This window comes from Coregonus clupeaformis, chromosome 26, assembly GCF_020615455.1.
Source record: "Coregonus clupeaformis isolate EN_2021a chromosome 26, ASM2061545v1, whole genome shotgun sequence".
NCBI classification, from domain to species: Eukaryota; Metazoa; Chordata; class Actinopteri; order Salmoniformes; family Salmonidae; genus Coregonus; species Coregonus clupeaformis.
In genome coordinates, this window is record NC_059217.1 from 47,644,394 (window position 1) to 47,663,379 (window position 18,986).

Consider the following 18,986-nt stretch of genomic DNA (forward strand, 5'->3'; position numbering starts at 1 on the left):
AGCAATTATTAGGAAATGGAAGACATACAAGACCACTGATAATCTCCCTCGATCTGGGGCTCCAAGCAAGATCTCACCCCGTGGGGTCAAAATGATCACAAGAACGGTGAGCAAAAATCCCAGAACCACACGGGGGGACCTAGTGAATGACCTGCAGAGAGCTGGGACCAAAGTAACAAAGCCTACCATCAATAACACACTACGCCGCCAGGGGACTCAAATCCTGCAGTGCCAGACGTGTCCCCCCTGCTTAAGCCAGTACATGTCCAGGCCCGTCTGAAGTTTGCTAGAGTGCATTTGGATGATCCAGAAGAGGATTGGGAGAATGTCATATGGTCAGATGAAACCAAAATATAACTTTTTGGTAAAAACTCAACTCGTCGTGTTTGGAGGACAAAGAATGCTGAGTTGCATCCAAAGAACACCATACCTACTGTGAAGCATTGGGGTGGAAACATCATGCTTTGGGGCTGTTTTTCTGCAAAGGGACCAGGACGACTGATCCGTGTAAAGGATAGAATGAATGGGGCCATGTATCGTGAGATTTTGAGTGAAAACCTCCTTCCATCAGCAAGGGCATTGAAGATGAAACGTGGCTGGGTCTTTCAGCATGACAATGACCCAGCCACGTTCATTGCCCGGGCAACGAAGGAGTGGCTTCGTAAGAAGCATTTCAAGGTCCTGGAGTGGCCTAGCCAGTCTCCAGATCTCAACCCCATAGAAAATCTTTGGAGGGAGTTGAAAGTCCGTGTTGCCCAGCGACAGCCCCAAAACATCACTTCTCTAGAGGAAATCTGCATGGAGGAATGGGCCAAAATACCAGCAACAGTGTGTGAAAACCTTGACCTGTGTCATTGCCAACAAAGGGTATATAACAAAGTATTGAGAAACTTTTGTTATTGACCAAATACTTATTTTCCACCATGATTTGCAAATAAATTCATAAAAAATCCTACAGTGTGATTTTCTGGATTTTTTTTTCTCATTTTGTCTGTCATAGTTGACGTGTACCTATGATGAAAATTACAGGCCTCTCTCATCTTTTTAAGTGGGAGAACTTGCACAATTGGTGGCTGACTAAATACTTTTTTTCCCCACTGTACCTGCTGCTCTTACAGACCTTTCACCTATGACCCCTGTCTCCAGGAGCTTACAGTAAGGTGTTGTATTATCTAGGAGTGATAGGAGCTTACAGTAAGGTGTTGTATTATCTAGGAGTGATAGGAGCTTACAGTGGTGTGTTGTATTATCTAGGAGTGATAGGAGCTTACAGTAAGGTGTTGTATTATCTAGGAGTGATAGGAGCTTACAGTAAGGTGTTGTATTATCTAGGAGTGATAGGAGCTTACAGTAAGGTGTTGTATTATCTAGGAGTGATAGGAGCTTACAGTAAGGTGTTGTATTATCTAGGAGTGATAGGAGCTTACAGTAAGGTGTTGTATTATCTAGGAGTGATAGGAGCTTACAGTAAGGTGTTGTATTATCTAGGAGTGATAGGAGCTTACAGTGGTGTGTTGTATTATCTGGGAGTGATAGGAGCTTACAGTAGTGTGTTGTATTATCTAGGAGTGATAGGAGCTTACAGTAAGGTGTTGTATTATCTAGGAGTGATAGGAGCTTACAGTCGTGTGTTGTATTATCTAGGAGTGATAGGAGCTTACAGTAAGGTGTTGTATTATCTAGGAGTGATAGGAGCTTACAGTAAGGTGTTGTATTATCTAGGAGTGATAGGAGCTTACAGTAAGGTGTATTATCTAGGAGTGATAGGAGCTTACAGTAAGGTGTTGTATTATCTAGGAGTGATAGGAGCTTACAGTGGTGTGTTGTATTATCTAGGAGTGATAGGAGCTTACAGTGGTGTGTTGTATTATCTAGGAGTGATAGGAGCTTACAGTAAGGTGTTGTATTATCTAGGAGTGATAGGAGCTTACAGTCGTGTGTTGTATTATCTAGGAGTGATAGGAGCTTACAGTAAGGTGTTGTATTATCTAGGAGTGATAGGAGCTTACAGTAAGGTGTTGTATTATCTAGGAGTGATAGGAGCTTACAGTAGTGTGTTGTATTATCTAGGAATGATAGGAGCTTACAGTAAGGTGTTGTATTATCTAGGAGTGATAGGAGCTTACAGTGGTGTGTTGTATTATCTAGGAGTGATAGGAGCTTACAGTAAGGTGTTGTATTATCTAGGAGTGATAGGAGCTTACAGTAAGGTGTTGTATTATCTAGGAGTGATAGGAGCTTACAGTAAGGTGTTGTATTATCTAGGAGTGATAGGAGCTTACAGTAAGGTGTTGTATTATCTAGGAGTGATAGGAGCTTACAGTAAGGTGTTGTATTATCTAGGAGTGATAGGAGCTTACAGTAAGGTGTTGTATTATCTAGGAGTGATTGCTCAGGAGGTGCAGCAGATCCTGCCTGAAGCCGTGAAGGAGGGCGCAGACGTGATCTGCTCCAACGGAGAGACCATCCCTAAACTACTGATGGTTAACAAGGTGAGACACACATGCCACGCACGCACACACACTCACACACACACGCACACACACGCACGCACACACACTCACACACAAGCGCATGCACACACACACACACGCACACACACACACAGCAACCAAGAATACTGTATGTACTTAGTACGGTTGCAAAATTCTGGAAACTTTCCCCAAGTACTTTTAGAAATCCAAGTTGGAGAATTCCTGGAAACAGGAGGGAATAACTGGGGAGGGAAACGGGAAATCCTCCCAACCGAGATTTCTGAAGAGCCCGTCAACTTTGGAAAAGTTTCCAGAATATGGCAACAGACACACAAACACTAACCTCTGTGCCTCTCTCTCTCTTTCTCTCTCTCTCTCTCTCTCTCTCTCTCTCTCTCTCTCTCTCTCTCTCTCTCTCTCTCTCTCTCTCTCTCTCTCTCTCCTCTCTCTCTCTCTCTCTCTCTCTAGGACCGTATCTTTATGGAGAACGTCGGAGCAGTGAAGGAGCTGTGTAAACTGACTGACAACCTGGAGACTCGTATAGATGAGCTAGAGCGCTGGAGCAGGAAGCTGGCCAAACTCCGCCGTCTGGACAGCATGAAGAGCAGTGTCAGCGGAGGCACCACCAGGTGAGCCACACCTGGATATTATACGTTGCATGTCAAATACTTTCAATAGGTGCACCTGATTTAGCTCTGAGTTTACACTGTTGGTAGGATAACGTAACAATGCAAACTTAATCAAACACAGTTTAATTACATTAAATTATTTGACATACTCTATGTATTTGGTGGATGATTTAATCTTCTTACTGTCTCTCCAGCCAATCAGGAAGCCAGTTCAGCAGGACAGGAAGTGGCCCTCTGAAGAAGAAGAAGACAGTCAAACCTGGGAGCAAGGTGAGTCTCTCTGACCTGTATGTTTCTCTATGTATCAAAATGTCTATGGACTCAAAATGGATGGTATTTAGTCAGGATCATTATGATGAACAGATTTTTTGATTGACAGATATTATGATTAACAGATATTATTATTATTATTAACATATATTATGAATAACAGATATTATAAGGGGGCACACATGCTCATGACAAGTTCTACAATGTGTGGTGTGATTCCAGAGTCCGACTCCAGAGCAGGGCTGCATCAGCCACAGGTTCATGCAGGGGACCATTCTGGCTCTAGTCATCGTCATGGCCTTCAGCGTCATCTCCATGTCCGTACTCTACGTGTTGACGCTGCACCACAGAGCCCACGTCTCTGAGAAGGACGGGTACGTATGTTGTTCGCATCAGGCAGACACAGTACATTAGACACACCTGTGCATGAGATACATCAACCATATACACTACGTGACCAAAAAGTATGTGGACACCTGCTCGTGGAACATCTCATTCCAAAATCATGGGCATTAATATGGAGTTGGTCCCCCCCCCTTTGCTGCTATAACAGCCTCCACTCTTCTGGGAAGGCTTTCCACTAGATGTTGGAACATTGCTGCGGGGACTTGCTTCCATTCAGCCAGAAGAGTATTAGTGAGGTCGCAGTCCAATTAATCCCAAAGGTGTTCGATGGGGTTGAGGTCAGGGCTCTGTGCAGGCCAGTCAAGTTCTTCCACACCGATCTCGACAAACCATTTCTGTATGGACCTCGCTTTGTGCACGGGGGCATTGTCATGCTGAAACTGGAAAGGGCCTTCCCCAAACTGTTGCCACAAAGTTGGATGCACAGAATCGTCTAGAATGTCATTGTATGCTGTAGCGTTAAGATATCCCTTCACTGGAACTAAGGGGACTAGTCCGAACCATGAAAAACAGCCCCAGACCATTATTCCTCCACCACCAAACTTTACAGTTGGCACTATGCATTGGGGCAGGTAGTGTTCTCCTGGCATCTGCCAAACCCAGATTGGTGAAGCGTGATTCGTCACTCCAGAGAACGCGTTTCCACTGCTCCAGAGTCCAATGGCGGCGAGCTTTACACCACTCCAGCCGAAGCTTGGCATTGTGCATGGTGATCTTAGGCTTGTGTGCGGCTGCTCGGCCATAGAAACCCATTTCATGAAGCTCCCGACGAACAGTTCTTGTGCTGACTTTGCTTTGAGAGGCAGTTTGGAACTTGGTAATGAGTGTTACAACCGAGGACAGACGATTTGTACGTGCTACACGCTTCAGCACTCTGCGGTCCCGTTCTGTGAGCTTGTGTGGCCTACCACTTCGCGGCTGAGCCGTTGTTGCTCCTAGACGTTTCCACTTCACAATAACAGCACTTACAGTTGACCGGGGCAGCTCTAGCAGGGCAGACATTTTACGAACTGACTTGTTGGAAAGGTGGCATCCTATGATGGTGCCACGTTGAAAGTCACTGAGCTGTTCAGTACAGGCCATTCTACTGCCAGTGTTTGTTTATGGAGATTGCATGGCGGTGTGCTCAATTTTATACACCTGTTAGCAATGGGTGTGGCTGAAATAGCCGAATGATCTAATTTGAAGGGGTGTCCACATACTGCTGTCTATATAGTGTCCCTGTACCGACAGTACAAGACAGGATCCATATTAGGACAGGTAGCTTAGTGGGTAAGAGCGTCGTGCCAGTAACCGAAAGGTCGCTGGTTCTAATCCCCGAGCCGGCAAGGTGAAAAATCTGTTGATGTGCCCCTTAGCAAGGCACTTAACCCTAATTGCTCCTGTAAGTCGCTCTGGATAAGAGCGTCTGCTAAATTACAATATAAAATAAAAGGACAATGCCAAGTGAGGCTGTCCTCATATTTGCACCATAAATATATCAGCTCTCCTGTGTATCTTCATTCATTCACTCTCCTGTGTATAGTATCTTTGTTCCTTTCTATATCTATGTGGCTATGTGTACAGTATCTTGTTTCCTTCATGTGTACAGTATCTTGTTTCCTTCATGTGTACAGTATCTTGTTTCCTTCATGTGTACAGTATCTTGTTTCCTTCATGTGTACAGTATCTTGTTTCCTTCATGTTTACAGTATCTTGTTTCCTTCATGTGTACAGTATCTTTGTTCCTGTCTTCTGTCCTCTTTAGCTATGTGTCCTCTTGTTCACTCCACGTCTCTAACTCTAACACTCTTCACTGCTACTGTCACTTTCTGTCCACCACTCTGTCCATGGTATGACATCTCATCTTTCACTCTTTCTCTCTCTCTCTCTCTCTCTGTCTCTCTCTCTCGGTCTCTCCCTCTCTCTCTCTCTCTCTCTCTCGCTCTCTCTCACTCCCATCTCTCTCTCTCTCTCTCTCTCTCTCTCTCTCTCTCTCCCATTCTCTTATCTTTGATTAATACTGTACTGTAGGTTTGTAATAAGGGTGTTTCTTTGCCTGTGTCTCACGAGGTCATGACTCATTTCTACTGTTGACTTGCTCGTTCCAGTCTGGAACATTACATGTAGATGAAGTAGGTCTATATAGACAACTGCTTTGTGAAAGGACAAGGTACAAACCACTTTCACCACAGCACCGACAACAGCATAAAACTGAATCCAGCATTCTCAAATTTAAATCAATTTTATGATCACTTCACATTTTTTTTGCATTTATTTACCATTCTGTTACATTGTGATGATCTGTTCAGCTCCCCCCATCTCATGCTGTCTCTGCTATATTATAATATAATATTCTATCTATCTCTGTATTCTCTGTGACTGGACTGTAATGTTCTGACACCCCTCAGGTCCAGGTCTGCAGTGGGATCATCTAGAAGGGTGGCCTCCGGTCCTCTGTCCACCACCCCGACTCTTCAAGGTCAGAGACACACACTCAGCCATGTGAATCAATGACAGCCTACTTTCTCGCATTGACGGTATATTGAATAACTGTTATATCTGTTCTGTGTAGATACAGTCCCACCCTCTCCTTCACTGTCCAATCCTGCAGCTTGCTGCCCGCCTACAACTGCTACAAACAACCAATCAGCAACTGCTCTGTCGCCAAGCAACAACCAATCTACATCGGGTAAGAAAACACCCATCTGTCCCTACCACACCAGATGAAACGCTTCACCCACACCTTCACTTCATTCATAACACATAACCCATACATAACCCATACATAACCCATACATAAGCAGTGAGTAAGCATTTCATAAATGCTTATGCCAACAAGTCACATTACTGTGACACAACAAATATATCAACTTGCGTTTGTTGAGATAAGCATTCGTGACACCAGACCCTCTCCTCTCTCCTGTAGAGCTGAGTAGTCCGGTACCAACGCTGGGCGGTATCAACAAGAAGGCCAGGTCCAGGCCTATGGACAAGGACGGACGCTATCGGAACCGTCTCAGCCACACCTCCGCCCCCATGTACCTGTCCAAGGCTAAGAGACCCGCCCCTGGGGGGGACCTGGGGGGCGTAGGTGGGGCCACCAACCGGCTGCCTGGACCGGGTGGGCCTGGAGGGCAGCAGACACTGCCCCTGCCTCGGAGACAACGCAGGGACAACACGCACAGCAGCGCAGAGGAGGAAGCAGGACGAAGATCTTCTCCCTCCCTTATAGATCTGCACATCCTGGAGACAGACCAACAGATGTCATCACACAACTGTCCACATCCCGACAGCTGCAGGTGGGTCTGCCTGTGTGGTTCTCTTCAGACTGTTAAATGTAGCTCAACTGTAATGTAAAAACCTTTGTGGAATGCATTATATTAAGATCACATTTGACATAGATAAATTGCTAGTATTGTTGTAGTTTGTGTGACTGCGTTACATAATGGTCCTCTGTAGCTCAGCTGGTAGAGCACGGCGCTTGTAACGCCAGGGTAGTGGGTTCGATCCCCGGGACCACCCATACACAAAAAAAAAATGTATGCACGCATGACTGTAAGTCGCTTTGGATAAAAGCGTCTGCTAAATGGTATATTATTATATTATAATGACTTTGTGTTTTGTCTACAGCTATACCGTATCACTCTCAGCAATCAACAACTCCTCCATGTCGCAGATCACCCTACACATGACGTGAGTAGGCATGGTCACAGATCACCCTACACATGACGTGAGTAGGCATGGTCACAGATCAACTGTACACATGACGTGAGTAGGCATGGTCACAGATCACCCTACACATGACGTGAGTAGGCATGGTCACAGATCACCCTACACATGACGTGAGTAGGTCACAGATCACCCTACACATGACGTGAGTAGGCATGGTCACAGATCACCCTACACATGACGTGAGTAGGCATGGTCACAGATCACCCTACACATGACGTGAGTAGGCATGGTCACAGATCACCCTACACATGACGTGAGTAGGCATGGTCACAGATCACCCCTACACATGACGTAAGTAGGCATGGTCACAGATCACCCTACACATGACGTGAGTAGGCATGGTCACAGATCACCCTACACATGACGTGAGTAGGCATGGTCACAGATCACCCTACACATGACGTGAGTAGGCATGGTCACAGATCAACTGTACACATGACGTGAGTAGGCATGGTCACAGATCAACTGTACACATGACGTGAGTAGGCATGGTCACAGATGACTCTACACATGACGTGAGTAGGCATGTTCACAGATCAACTGTACACATGACGTGAGTAGGCATGGTCACAGATGACTCTACACATGACGTGAGTAGGCATGGTCACAGATCAACTCTACACATGACGTGAGTAGGCATGGTCACAGATCAACTCTACACATGACGTGAGTAGGCATGGTCACAGATGACTGTACACATGACGTGAGTAGGCATGGTCACAGATGACTGTACACATGACGTGAGTAGGCATGGTCACAGATCAACTCTACACATGACGTGAGTAGGCATGGTCACAGATCAACTGTACATATGACGTGAGTAGGCATGGTCACAGATCACCATACACATGACGTGAGTAGGCATGGTCACAGATCAACTGTACACATGACGTGAGTAGGCATGGTCACAGATGACTGTACACATGACGTGAGTAGGCATGGTCACAGATGACTGTACACATGACGTGAGTAGGCATGGTCACAGATCAACTCTACACATGACGTGAGTAGGCATGGTCACAGATCAACTCTACACATGACGTGAGTAGGCATGGTCACAGATGACTGTACACATGACGTGAGTAGGCATGGTCACAGATCACCATACACATGACGTGAGTAGGCATGGTCACAGATCAACTGTACACATGACGTGAGTAGGCATGGTCACAGATCAACTGTACATATGACGTGAGTAGGCATGGTCACAGATCAACCGTACACATGACGTGAGTAGGCATGGTCACAGATGACTGTACACATGACGTGAGTAGGCATGGTCACAGATCGACCGCACACATGACGTGAGTAGGCATGGTCACAGATCAACTGTACACATGACGTGAGTAGGCATGGTCACAGATCAACTGTACACATGACGTGAGTAGGCATGGTCACAGATGACTCTACACATGACGTGAGTAGGCATGGTCACAGATCAACTGTACACATGACGTGAGTAGGCATGGTCACAGATCGACTGTACACATGACGTGAGTAGGCATGGTCACAGATCAACTGTACACATGACGTGAGTAGGCATGGTCACAGATCAACCGTACACATGACGTGAGTAGGCATGGTCACAGATCGACTGTACACATGACGTGAGTAGGCATGGTCACAGATCACCCTACACATGACGTGAGTAGGCATGGTCACAGATCAACTCTACACATGACGTGAGTAGGCATGGTCACAGATCAACTGTACACATGACGTGAGTAGGCATGGTCACAGATCACCCTACACATGACGTGAGTAGGCATGGTCACAGATCAACTCTACACATGACGTGAGTAGGCATGGTCACAGATCAACTGTACACGTGACGTGAGTAGGCATGGTCACAGATCAACTCTACACATGACGTGAGTAGGCATGGTCACAGATCAACTTTACACATGACGTGAGTAGGCATGGTCACAGATCAACTGTACACATGACGTGAGTAGGCATGGTCACAGATCAACTCTACACATGACGTGAGTAGGCATGGTCACAGATCGACTGTACACATGACGTGAGTAGGCATGGTCACAGATCGACCGTACACATGACGTGAGTAGGCATGGTCACAGATCAACTCTACACATGACGTGAGTAGGCATGGTCACAGATCAACTCTACACATGACGTGAGTAGGCATGGTCACAGATCGACTGTACACATGACGTGAGTAGGCATGGTCACAGATCAACTCTACAGATGGCGTGAGTAGGCATGGTCACAGATGACTGTACACATGACGTGAGTAGGCATGGTCACAGATCAACTCTACAGATGACGTGAGTAGGCATGGTCACAGATGACTGTACACATGACGTGAGTAGGCATGGTCACAGATGACTGTACACATGACGTGAGTAGGCATGGTCACAGATCGACTGTACACATGACGTGAGTAGGCATGGTCACAGATCGACTGTACACATGACGTGAGTAGGCATGGTCACAGATGACTGTACACATGACGTGAGTAGGCATGGTCACAGATCGACTCTACACATGACGTGAGTAGGCATGGTCACAGATGACTGTAGACATGACGTGAGTAGGCATGGTCACAGATCGACTCTACAGATGACGTGAGTAGGCATGGTCACAGATGACTGTACACATGACGTGAGTAGGCATGGTCACAGATCAACTCTACACATGACGTGAGTAGGCATGGTCACAGATGACTGTACACATGACGTGAGTAGGCATGGTCACAGATGACTGTACACATGACGTGAGTAGGCATGGTCACAGATGACTGTAAACATGACGTGAGTAGGCATGGTCACAGATCAACTGTACACATGACGTGAGTAGGCATGGTCACAGATGACCGTACACATGACGTGAGTAGGCATGGTCACAGATGACCGTACACATGACGTGAGTAGGCATGGTCACAGATGACCGTACACATGACGTGAGTAGGCATGGTCACAGATCACCATACACATGATGTGAGTAGGCATGGTCACAGATCACCCTACACATAACGTGAGTAGGCATGGTCACAGATGACTGTACACATGACGTGAGTAGGCATGGTCACAGATGACTGTACACATGACGTGAGTAGGCATGGTCACAGATGACTGTAAACATGACGTGAGTAGGCATGGTCACAGATGACCCGTACACATGACGTGAGTAGGCATGGTCACAGATGACTGTACACATGACGTGAGTAGGCATGGTCACAGATCACCCTAAACATGACGTGAGTAGGCATGGTCACAGATGACTGTACACATGACGTGAGTAGGCATGGTCACAGATGACTGTACACATGACGTGAGTAGGCATGGTCACAGATGACTGTACACATGACGTGAGTAGGCATGGTCACAGATCACCCTAAACATGACGTGAGTAGGCATGGTCACAGATCACCCTACACATGACGTGAGTAGGCATGGTCACAGATCAACTCTACACATGACGTGAGTAGGCATGGTCACAGATCAACTGTACACATGACGTGAGTAGGCATGGTCACAGATCACCCTACACATGACGTGAGTAGGCATGGTCACAGATCAACTCTACACATGACGTGAGTAGGCATGGTCACAGATCAACTGTACACGTGACGTGAGTAGGCATGGTCACAGATCAACTCTACACATGACGTGAGTAGGCATGGTCACAGATCAACTTTACACATGACGTGAGTAGGCATGGTCACAGATGACTGTACACATGACGTGAGTAGGCATGGTCACAGATCAACTCTACACATGACGTGAGTAGGCATGGTCACAGATGACTGTACACATGACGTGAGTAGGCATGGTCACAGATGACTGTACACATGACGTGAGTAGGCATGGTCACAGATCAACTCTACACATGACGTGAGTAGGCATGGTCACAGATCAACTCTACACATGACGTGAGTAGGCATGGTCACAGATGACTGTACACATGACGTGAGTAGGCATGGTCACAGATCAACTCTACAGATGACGTGAGTAGTTATGGTCACAGATGACTGTACACATGACGTGAGTAGGCATGGTCACAGATCAACTCTACAGATGACGTGAGTAGGCATGGTCACAGATGACTGTACACATGACATGAGTAGGCATGGTCACAGATGACTGTACACATGACATGAGTAGGCATGGTCACAGATGACTGTACACATGACGTGAGTAGGCATGGTCACAGATGACTGTACACATGACGTGAGTAGGCATGGTCACAGATGACTGTACACATGACGTGAGTAGGCATGGTCACAGATGACTGTACACATGACGTGAGTAGGCATGGTCACAGATCACCCTAGACATGACGTGAGTAGGCATGGTCACAGATGACCCTACACATGACGTGAGTAGGCATGGTCACAGATGACCCTACACATGACGTGAGTAGGCATGGTCACAGATGACTGTACACATGACAAAGTCCACACCACAGGATATAAAACATACACCAACTCAGCTATCTACAGTTACTATGACAGCTGCATGTGTTTACATGTCGTTGCCAAGCAGACAAACCTGTCGTTTTTTTTCACAAAATAAAGATTGACCAACTACACCCTTTTTCTAATTTATCGCCTCTGTTTTTTCACACAGTGTCGGTAAAAGACATGTAACCATTCTTCTTCCCTCTGTCGTCAGTTCCAGTGCCAGTGTGTGGGTCAGACAGTGTGGAGCCACCAGAGGACGTCTGTGTCCTGACCACACAGAGACAGAGCTCTATGCCGGAGAGAAGAACGTCACCAAGGTGCATCTGCACACCACCGTGATCAAATATTACAGATATTACTGACCAGGGTTGGGGTTAATTCTATTTCAATTAAGGAAGTAAACTGTAATTCCAATACTTCCTTAATTGACTGAGTTGAAGTGGAATTGACCCCCAAACCCTGCTGACTACTCTGCTTATGGAGAAACTGACTGACCTCTTGACCTCTTTCTCCTCAGGGGACAGATCACCTGTGGTCAGTACCTGTACTGGCATTCCAGGACGTCACCTATCACTTCAGAGTGGCCCAGTCTGTGAGTATTGAATCTATTATATTTGACCATTAAAAAAAAATAAAAAATCGATATCAAGTTGCTTCATCTAACCTCTTGAACCTCTGTCCTCTTCTCCTTCTGGCAGAGTAAAGTGCGGTGTGGCGTCGAGGAGGAGAACGTATCCGCCCCCACCACCACACCACCATACTCGGACTATCACTTCCTCATTCAAAGCAGCTGCGCGTGAGAAGAGAGGGAATTAAGCATGCAAACTAGTGTGCTGCTTTGAATCTAGCCTATCCCCTGACTGACTCAGGCTTTCTTGAAGGGATACTTCGGGAGTTTGGCAATGAGGCCATTTATCTGCTTCCCCCAGAGTCGGATGAACTGGTGGATACCATTTGTATGTATCTTCATATGTCCAGTATGAAGGAAGATAGAGGTAGTTTCGCGAGCCAATGCTAATATTACACTGTACTAGCGTTAGCGCAATAACCGGGAAGTCTACAGGAACAATTGCGCGCTAACGCTAGTTAGCAATTGTGCTAACACTAGTTAGCAATTGCGCTAACGCTAGTTAGCAACTTCCTTCAAACTGAGACTTTAAAATGGTATCCACGAGATCATCTGGGTCTCATTGCCAAACTCCCAACTATCCCTTTAACTACTACACCTCCTATCCCATCTCTCTCTCTCTCTCTCTCTCTCTCTCTCTCTCTCTCTCTCTCTCTCTCTCTCTCTCTCTCTCTCTCTCTCTCTCTCTCTCTCTCTCTCTCTCTCTCTCTCTCTCTCTCTCTCTCTCTCTCTCTCTCTCTCTCTCTCTCTCTCTCTCTCTCTCTCTCTCTCTCTCTCTCTCCTACCCATCCTGTCCTGTATAGGAAAATATCCACCAAACTACAGCTTCTATGCACTTCATTATATGAAATCTAAGTTTATCATAATGCTATAGTGTTATATTATGGCTTAATAATAATTTTGTCTTTTTGCCAATTTATAGTATCCATTTTAATGAACTTGTTTTGTATCTACACTCTAACCATTCCTTATGACTGAAAACAAAAAACCTGTTTTGAATGTTATGGTTTAAAAACATTTGGTTCTAGTGAGAACACTGTATGTCAGCGCGTATGATAGGTGAGTCAAATTCACAGCTGACCTCAGTGCCATGAGTAGACACACATTCTGTTCTGGACTGCTGCATGCAGTGTCATGAGTTCCTCTCTGGGTCCTCCCAGATGGCACCAGAGTCAGTGGGATTTGGATATACTACTGTAGAAGTCTGTCTCAAACATTCTTTATCTATGCAATATTCCAGTAACAAAATTCCCCAGGTTTTCCAGAAATCCCGTTTGGAAGATTCCCGGGAATCAGAAGTGAAGAAAAATCCGGAATCCTCAAACCAGGATATTTGGAAAATCTGGGAATTTGGGGAAAGATACCAGAATTTTGCAACCCTAAGTCTGACCTATCTGTTAGAGCAGGGGTATTCAACTCTTACCCCTACGAGGTCCGGATCCTGCTGGTTTTATGTTCTACCTGATAATTAACTGCACACACACCTGGTGTCCCAGGTCTAAATCAGACCCTGATTAGAGGGGAAGAAAGAACAGAGTTGAATTTGAGGGTGTCAGAGAGACTATACGAACAGCCTAGCAGAGAGTCACCTGACTGGTGTGTGGGGCGCTTCACTGCTGTGGAGCAGAAACAAACACTACGTCAGATTGTTCCGGACACATTCAGAAATCTGATGCATCTATACCAGGTAGCTGATGAACCATTTAAAGGTAAAAACACTAAAGAGACACATTTTAAAATAATGAAATGCATTGAATCGCAGGAGTATATCAAATCTACAAGAAATGAATGACTCGGCGTGATAAGACTGGACATAAACTCAGATAACTGGAAACACTGTTAGACACCATAGATATAGAACCCATATTGTCTGTCTATGGAATTACACTGTGTGCTCTCAGCAGATACACTGTACTGGAACCATAGAATTAGAATGACTCTAATTCTATGGTTCTAATTCTATGGTTCTAATTCTATGGTTCTAATTCTATGGTTCTAATTCTATACTTTACTGGGAAATTGGTGTGTGCTGTATGCTGTTGAATCTCAGCAGCTGATAACTGCATTGTTTCATGTCCAACACTGACTATATGTTTCAAGAACACTGGACATTTTTACACTGTATCTTGCCCACTGGACATTTTTACACTGTAACTCGATCACTGGATTTAATAATGCTTAATGCTTGTTTGAATTGTAGAAGATCAGAGATTACTTTCTGCTCTCGATCATGATGTTGATAACCCAAAGTCTCTCTATGATGTTGATAACCCAAAGTCTCTCTATGATGATGATAACCCATAATCTCTCTAGACATCTGCGTTGCCTCCCACAATTTTCAAACGCTCCGTCTTAGGGTCTGCTTTTTTCGAGACTAGATAACCCACAAAAATATTGACATCTAAATGACGTTTTTTAAACCACTGGTGCCTTATCTTTCTCTACAAAACAAGAAGGTCATCATCTTATCACCAGACAGAAGCAGCTAATGGACTTGATTGAATGCTGTTCATGTCTGAGCCAATAGAGGCATCCATTTTGTGACCTGGGTCTTGTATAACTGAACCAGAAAGAAGGAGTCCAGAGACCACGCTAACACCCTCCTGAAAGAGTCCAGAGGCCACGCTAACCCCCCCCCTGAAAGAGTTATGGATTTTGTACACTGGACTATTATTTTATTCTGGCCTTTGCATTGATTGTTCTGGATCTGTGTAACACTTTTTGTCTTCCCAACCCTGTCCCTAAAGCCATGTTTATTAACCATCTCCTCCGCTTTCCATATGTATTATCTGTTATTATCTTCCCCTTATTCACTGACCACTGTCCTCTTTGATATACTATCAACTATGTTCCTCATATGTCATGCAATACAGTATTTATTATATACATGTATTAGTACGTGATAAAGGACGCTTTGGATACCTGGTATCTGAATGCCTCAAGTTAACAAAAAAATTGTATGCTCATATTGCGACCAGGTGTGTTGAAACAGTTCCCCTCTATGACCAGGTGTGTTGAAACGGGTGTATTGACACAGTTCCCCTCCATGACCAGGTGCGTTGAAGATCTGACCTGTCGTGTCATGAGAAATATAAATTCAAAAACATAATCAAATGAATATAGTTCATTGAAGATGACAAAATATAAAGACATTGTCCTATACTGTATTACCAATGTGATGTTGCCATACATTAGTACAGTGTAATATTTTAGCTTATTTATAATGCACCAGCCAGCCTTTACAGTGAAACCAGCATAGCACTGTATATATATATGAACTGCTTTATGCTCTCTTTGGTGGTTCCAACTGGTTCCAACTGGTTCCAACTGGTTTCAAATGGTATAGAAATTCATGAAATGTTACTGTGTAGCTTCATTTTGTAACAATATATGCTCCTTTTGATGTTATTTTAGTTTTATCGTTATACTTTTGACTGTTATAACTGTATCGTTGTTGTTATATTATTAATAATGTAAACACTGTTATGCTATATTATGAAACGATGTGCCAATCAAAATCGCTATTCGGCTTTTACCTGTGTCACTGAATAAGAAAACACACACACACACACACACACACACACACACACACACACACACACACACACACACACAGAGTAAAGCATTCAAGGAGTTGGTCTGATGGTAATCCATGATGTCATCGGCCTCCACCTTGCTTGAGGAGCAATAGAGAACCAAGGAGGGTAGGTCCCCCTGTACCGTGTCATACTGTGTCATACCTGGACCACCTAATGAGATGTGGCTTTTGTTAAGGAAATCAGGTGTTAAATTACACTTTAAATCTTTACTTAATTTTGAAATACATGTATCTTATTACTCTTAATTCTTATGGCTTTAAAGCCCTTCAGAACACTAAAATACTTAAAGCATAAATACCCCTCCTTCATTCACCTCTATACTCTTCATAAGTACCCTCCTTCATTCACCTCTATACTCTTCATAAATACCACATTCACCTCTATACTCTTCATAAATACCACATTCACCTCTATACTCTTCATAAATACCACATTCACCTATATAATCTTCATAAATACCCCTCCCTCATTCACCTCTATACGCTTCCTGTTCCTGCTTTTAAAGTTCTCCCTATAAATCTGTGCTTTTTAGTCTCACCTCTTACTTTGTTTTTAATACATGATCATGACATTTATTTTGGAGTCTTTGCTGTTTTGTCATTTTTTGGTGTGTTAAAGAGCATGTTGTCATAATATGAATGCATGCAGTAAATAAAATATTGATTGAAAACAAAATGTGTGTTTTGGTTGGTTGATGGGATGGGTATGGGAAGTTTAGGTCTACTGTAGAAGAGAGAGAGAGAGGGTGTGAGAGAGAGAGAGAGAGAGAGAGAGAGAGAGAGAGAGAGAGAGAGAGAGAGAGAGAGAGAGAGAGAGAGAGAGAGAGAGAGAGAGAGAGAGAGAGAGGGTGAGGAGAGAGAGAGAGAGAGAGAGAGAGAGAGAGAGAGAGAGGGAGAGAGAGAGAGAGAGAGAGAGAGAGAGAGAGAGACAGAGAGAGAGAGAGAGACAGAGAGGTGAGAGAGAGAGAGAGAGAGAGAGAGAGAGAGAGAGAGAGAGAGAGAGAGAGAGACAGACAGACAAACAGAGAGAGAGAGAGGGTGAGAGAGAGAGAGAGGGAGAGAGAGAGAGAGAGAGAGAGAGAGAGAGAGAGAGAGGGTAGAGAGAGAGAGAGAGAGAGAGAGAGAGAGAGGGTGAGAGAGAGAGAGAGAGAGAGAGAGAGAGAGAGAGAGAGAGAGAGAGAGGGCGAGAGAGGGTGAGAGAGAGAGAGAGAGAGAGAGAGAGAGAGAGAGACAGACAGACAAACAGAGAGAGAGAGAGAGAGAGCGAGAGCGAGAGCGAGGAGCGGAGGAGAGAGAGAGAGAGAGAGAGAGAGAGAGAGAGAGAGAGAGAGAGAGAGGCTGCCATGAGATCACACTGACCCACACAGAATTTGAAAACAAATCAAACACTGATAAACTCTCATATCCGTCAGGTGAAATACCGCAGTGTGCAGTCACAGCAGCAAGATTTGTGGCCCGTTGCCATGAGAAAAGGGCAACCAGTGGAGCACAAACGACATTGTAAATACAACCTATATTTATCTGTTTATTTATTTTCCCTTTCATACCACTATTTGCACATTGTTACAACACGTAGCCAATAATATAACATTTTAAATGTCTTTATTATTTTACAACTTTTGAGAGTGTAATTCTTTGGCAATGTAAACATATGTTTCCCATGCCAGTACAGCCCTTTGAATTGAATTGAGAGAGAGAGAGACGGAGAGAGAGAGAGAGAGAGAGAGAGAGAGAGATAGAGAGAAAGAGATCTGGCTAAAAATATTTGAATCAGTTATAGAATCCATTGCGCTTTATGGTTGTGAGGTCTGGGGTCCGCTCACCAACCAAGAATTCACAAAATGGGACAAACACCAAATTGAGACTCTGCATGCAGAATTCTGCAAACAATATCCTCATTGTACAACGTAAAACACCAAATAATGCATGCAGAGCCAATACCCGCTAATTATCAAAATCCAGAAAAGAGACATTAAATTCTACAACCACCTAAAAGGAAGCGATTCCCAAACCTTCCATAACAAAGCCCTCACCTACAGAGAGATGAACCTGGAGAAGAGTCCCCTAAGCAAGCTGGTCCTGGGGCTCTGTTCACAAACACAAACAGACCCCACAGAGCCCTAGGACAGCAACACAATTAGACCCAACCAAATCATGAGAAAACAAAAAGAGAATGACTTGACACATTGGAAATAATTAAACTAGAACGCTATTTGGCCCTAAACAGAGAGTACACAGTGGCAGAATACCTGACCACTGTGACTGACCCAAACTTAAGGAAAGCTTTGACTATGTACAGACTCAGTGAGCATAGCCTTGCTATTGAGAAAGGCCGCTGTAGGCAGACCTGGCTCTCAAGAGAAGACAGGCTATGTGCACACTGCCCACAAAATGAGGTGGAAACAGAGCTGCACTTCCTAACCTCCTGCCAAATGTATGACCATATTAGAGACACATATTTCCCTCAGATTACAGCGATCCACAAAGAATTCGAAAACAAACCCAATTTTGATAAACTCCCTTATCTACTGGGTGAAAAACCACAGTGTGCCATCACAGCTGCAAGATTTGTGACCTGTTGCCACAAGAAAAGGGCAACCAGTGAAGAACAAACACCATTGTAAATACAACCCATATTTATGTTTATTTATTTTCCCATTTGTACTTTAACTATTTGCACATTGTTACAACACTGTATATATGCATAATATGACATTTGACATTTCTTTATTCTTTTGAAACTTCTGAGTGTAATGTTTACTGTTAATATTTATTGTTTATTTCACTTTTGTTTATTATCTACTTCCCTTGCTTTGGCAATGTTAACACACGTTTCCCATGC

At 44.5% G+C, this 18,986-nt stretch overlaps 1 protein-coding gene across 1 annotated transcript in view; it reads left to right on the forward strand.

Annotated features, from left to right (window-relative positions):
* LOC121540769 (myelin regulatory factor) overlaps positions 1-12,930 on the forward strand; it is a 70,665-nt gene extending 57,735 nt beyond the window's left edge. Inside the window, 11 exon segments of the mRNA XM_041849855.2 lie at positions 2,383-2,492; positions 2,943-3,103; positions 3,298-3,373; positions 3,596-3,747; positions 6,169-6,239; positions 6,333-6,449; positions 6,687-7,059; positions 7,391-7,453; positions 12,130-12,235; positions 12,436-12,510; positions 12,617-12,930. Of these exon segments, the coding sequence (XP_041705789.2) occupies positions 2,383-2,492; positions 2,943-3,103; positions 3,298-3,373; positions 3,596-3,747; positions 6,169-6,239; positions 6,333-6,449; positions 6,687-7,059; positions 7,391-7,453; positions 12,130-12,235; positions 12,436-12,510; positions 12,617-12,718 (1,406 nt within the window). The 3' untranslated portion in view covers positions 12,719-12,930.
* The last annotated feature ends 6,056 nt before the right edge of the window (positions 12,931-18,986 follow it).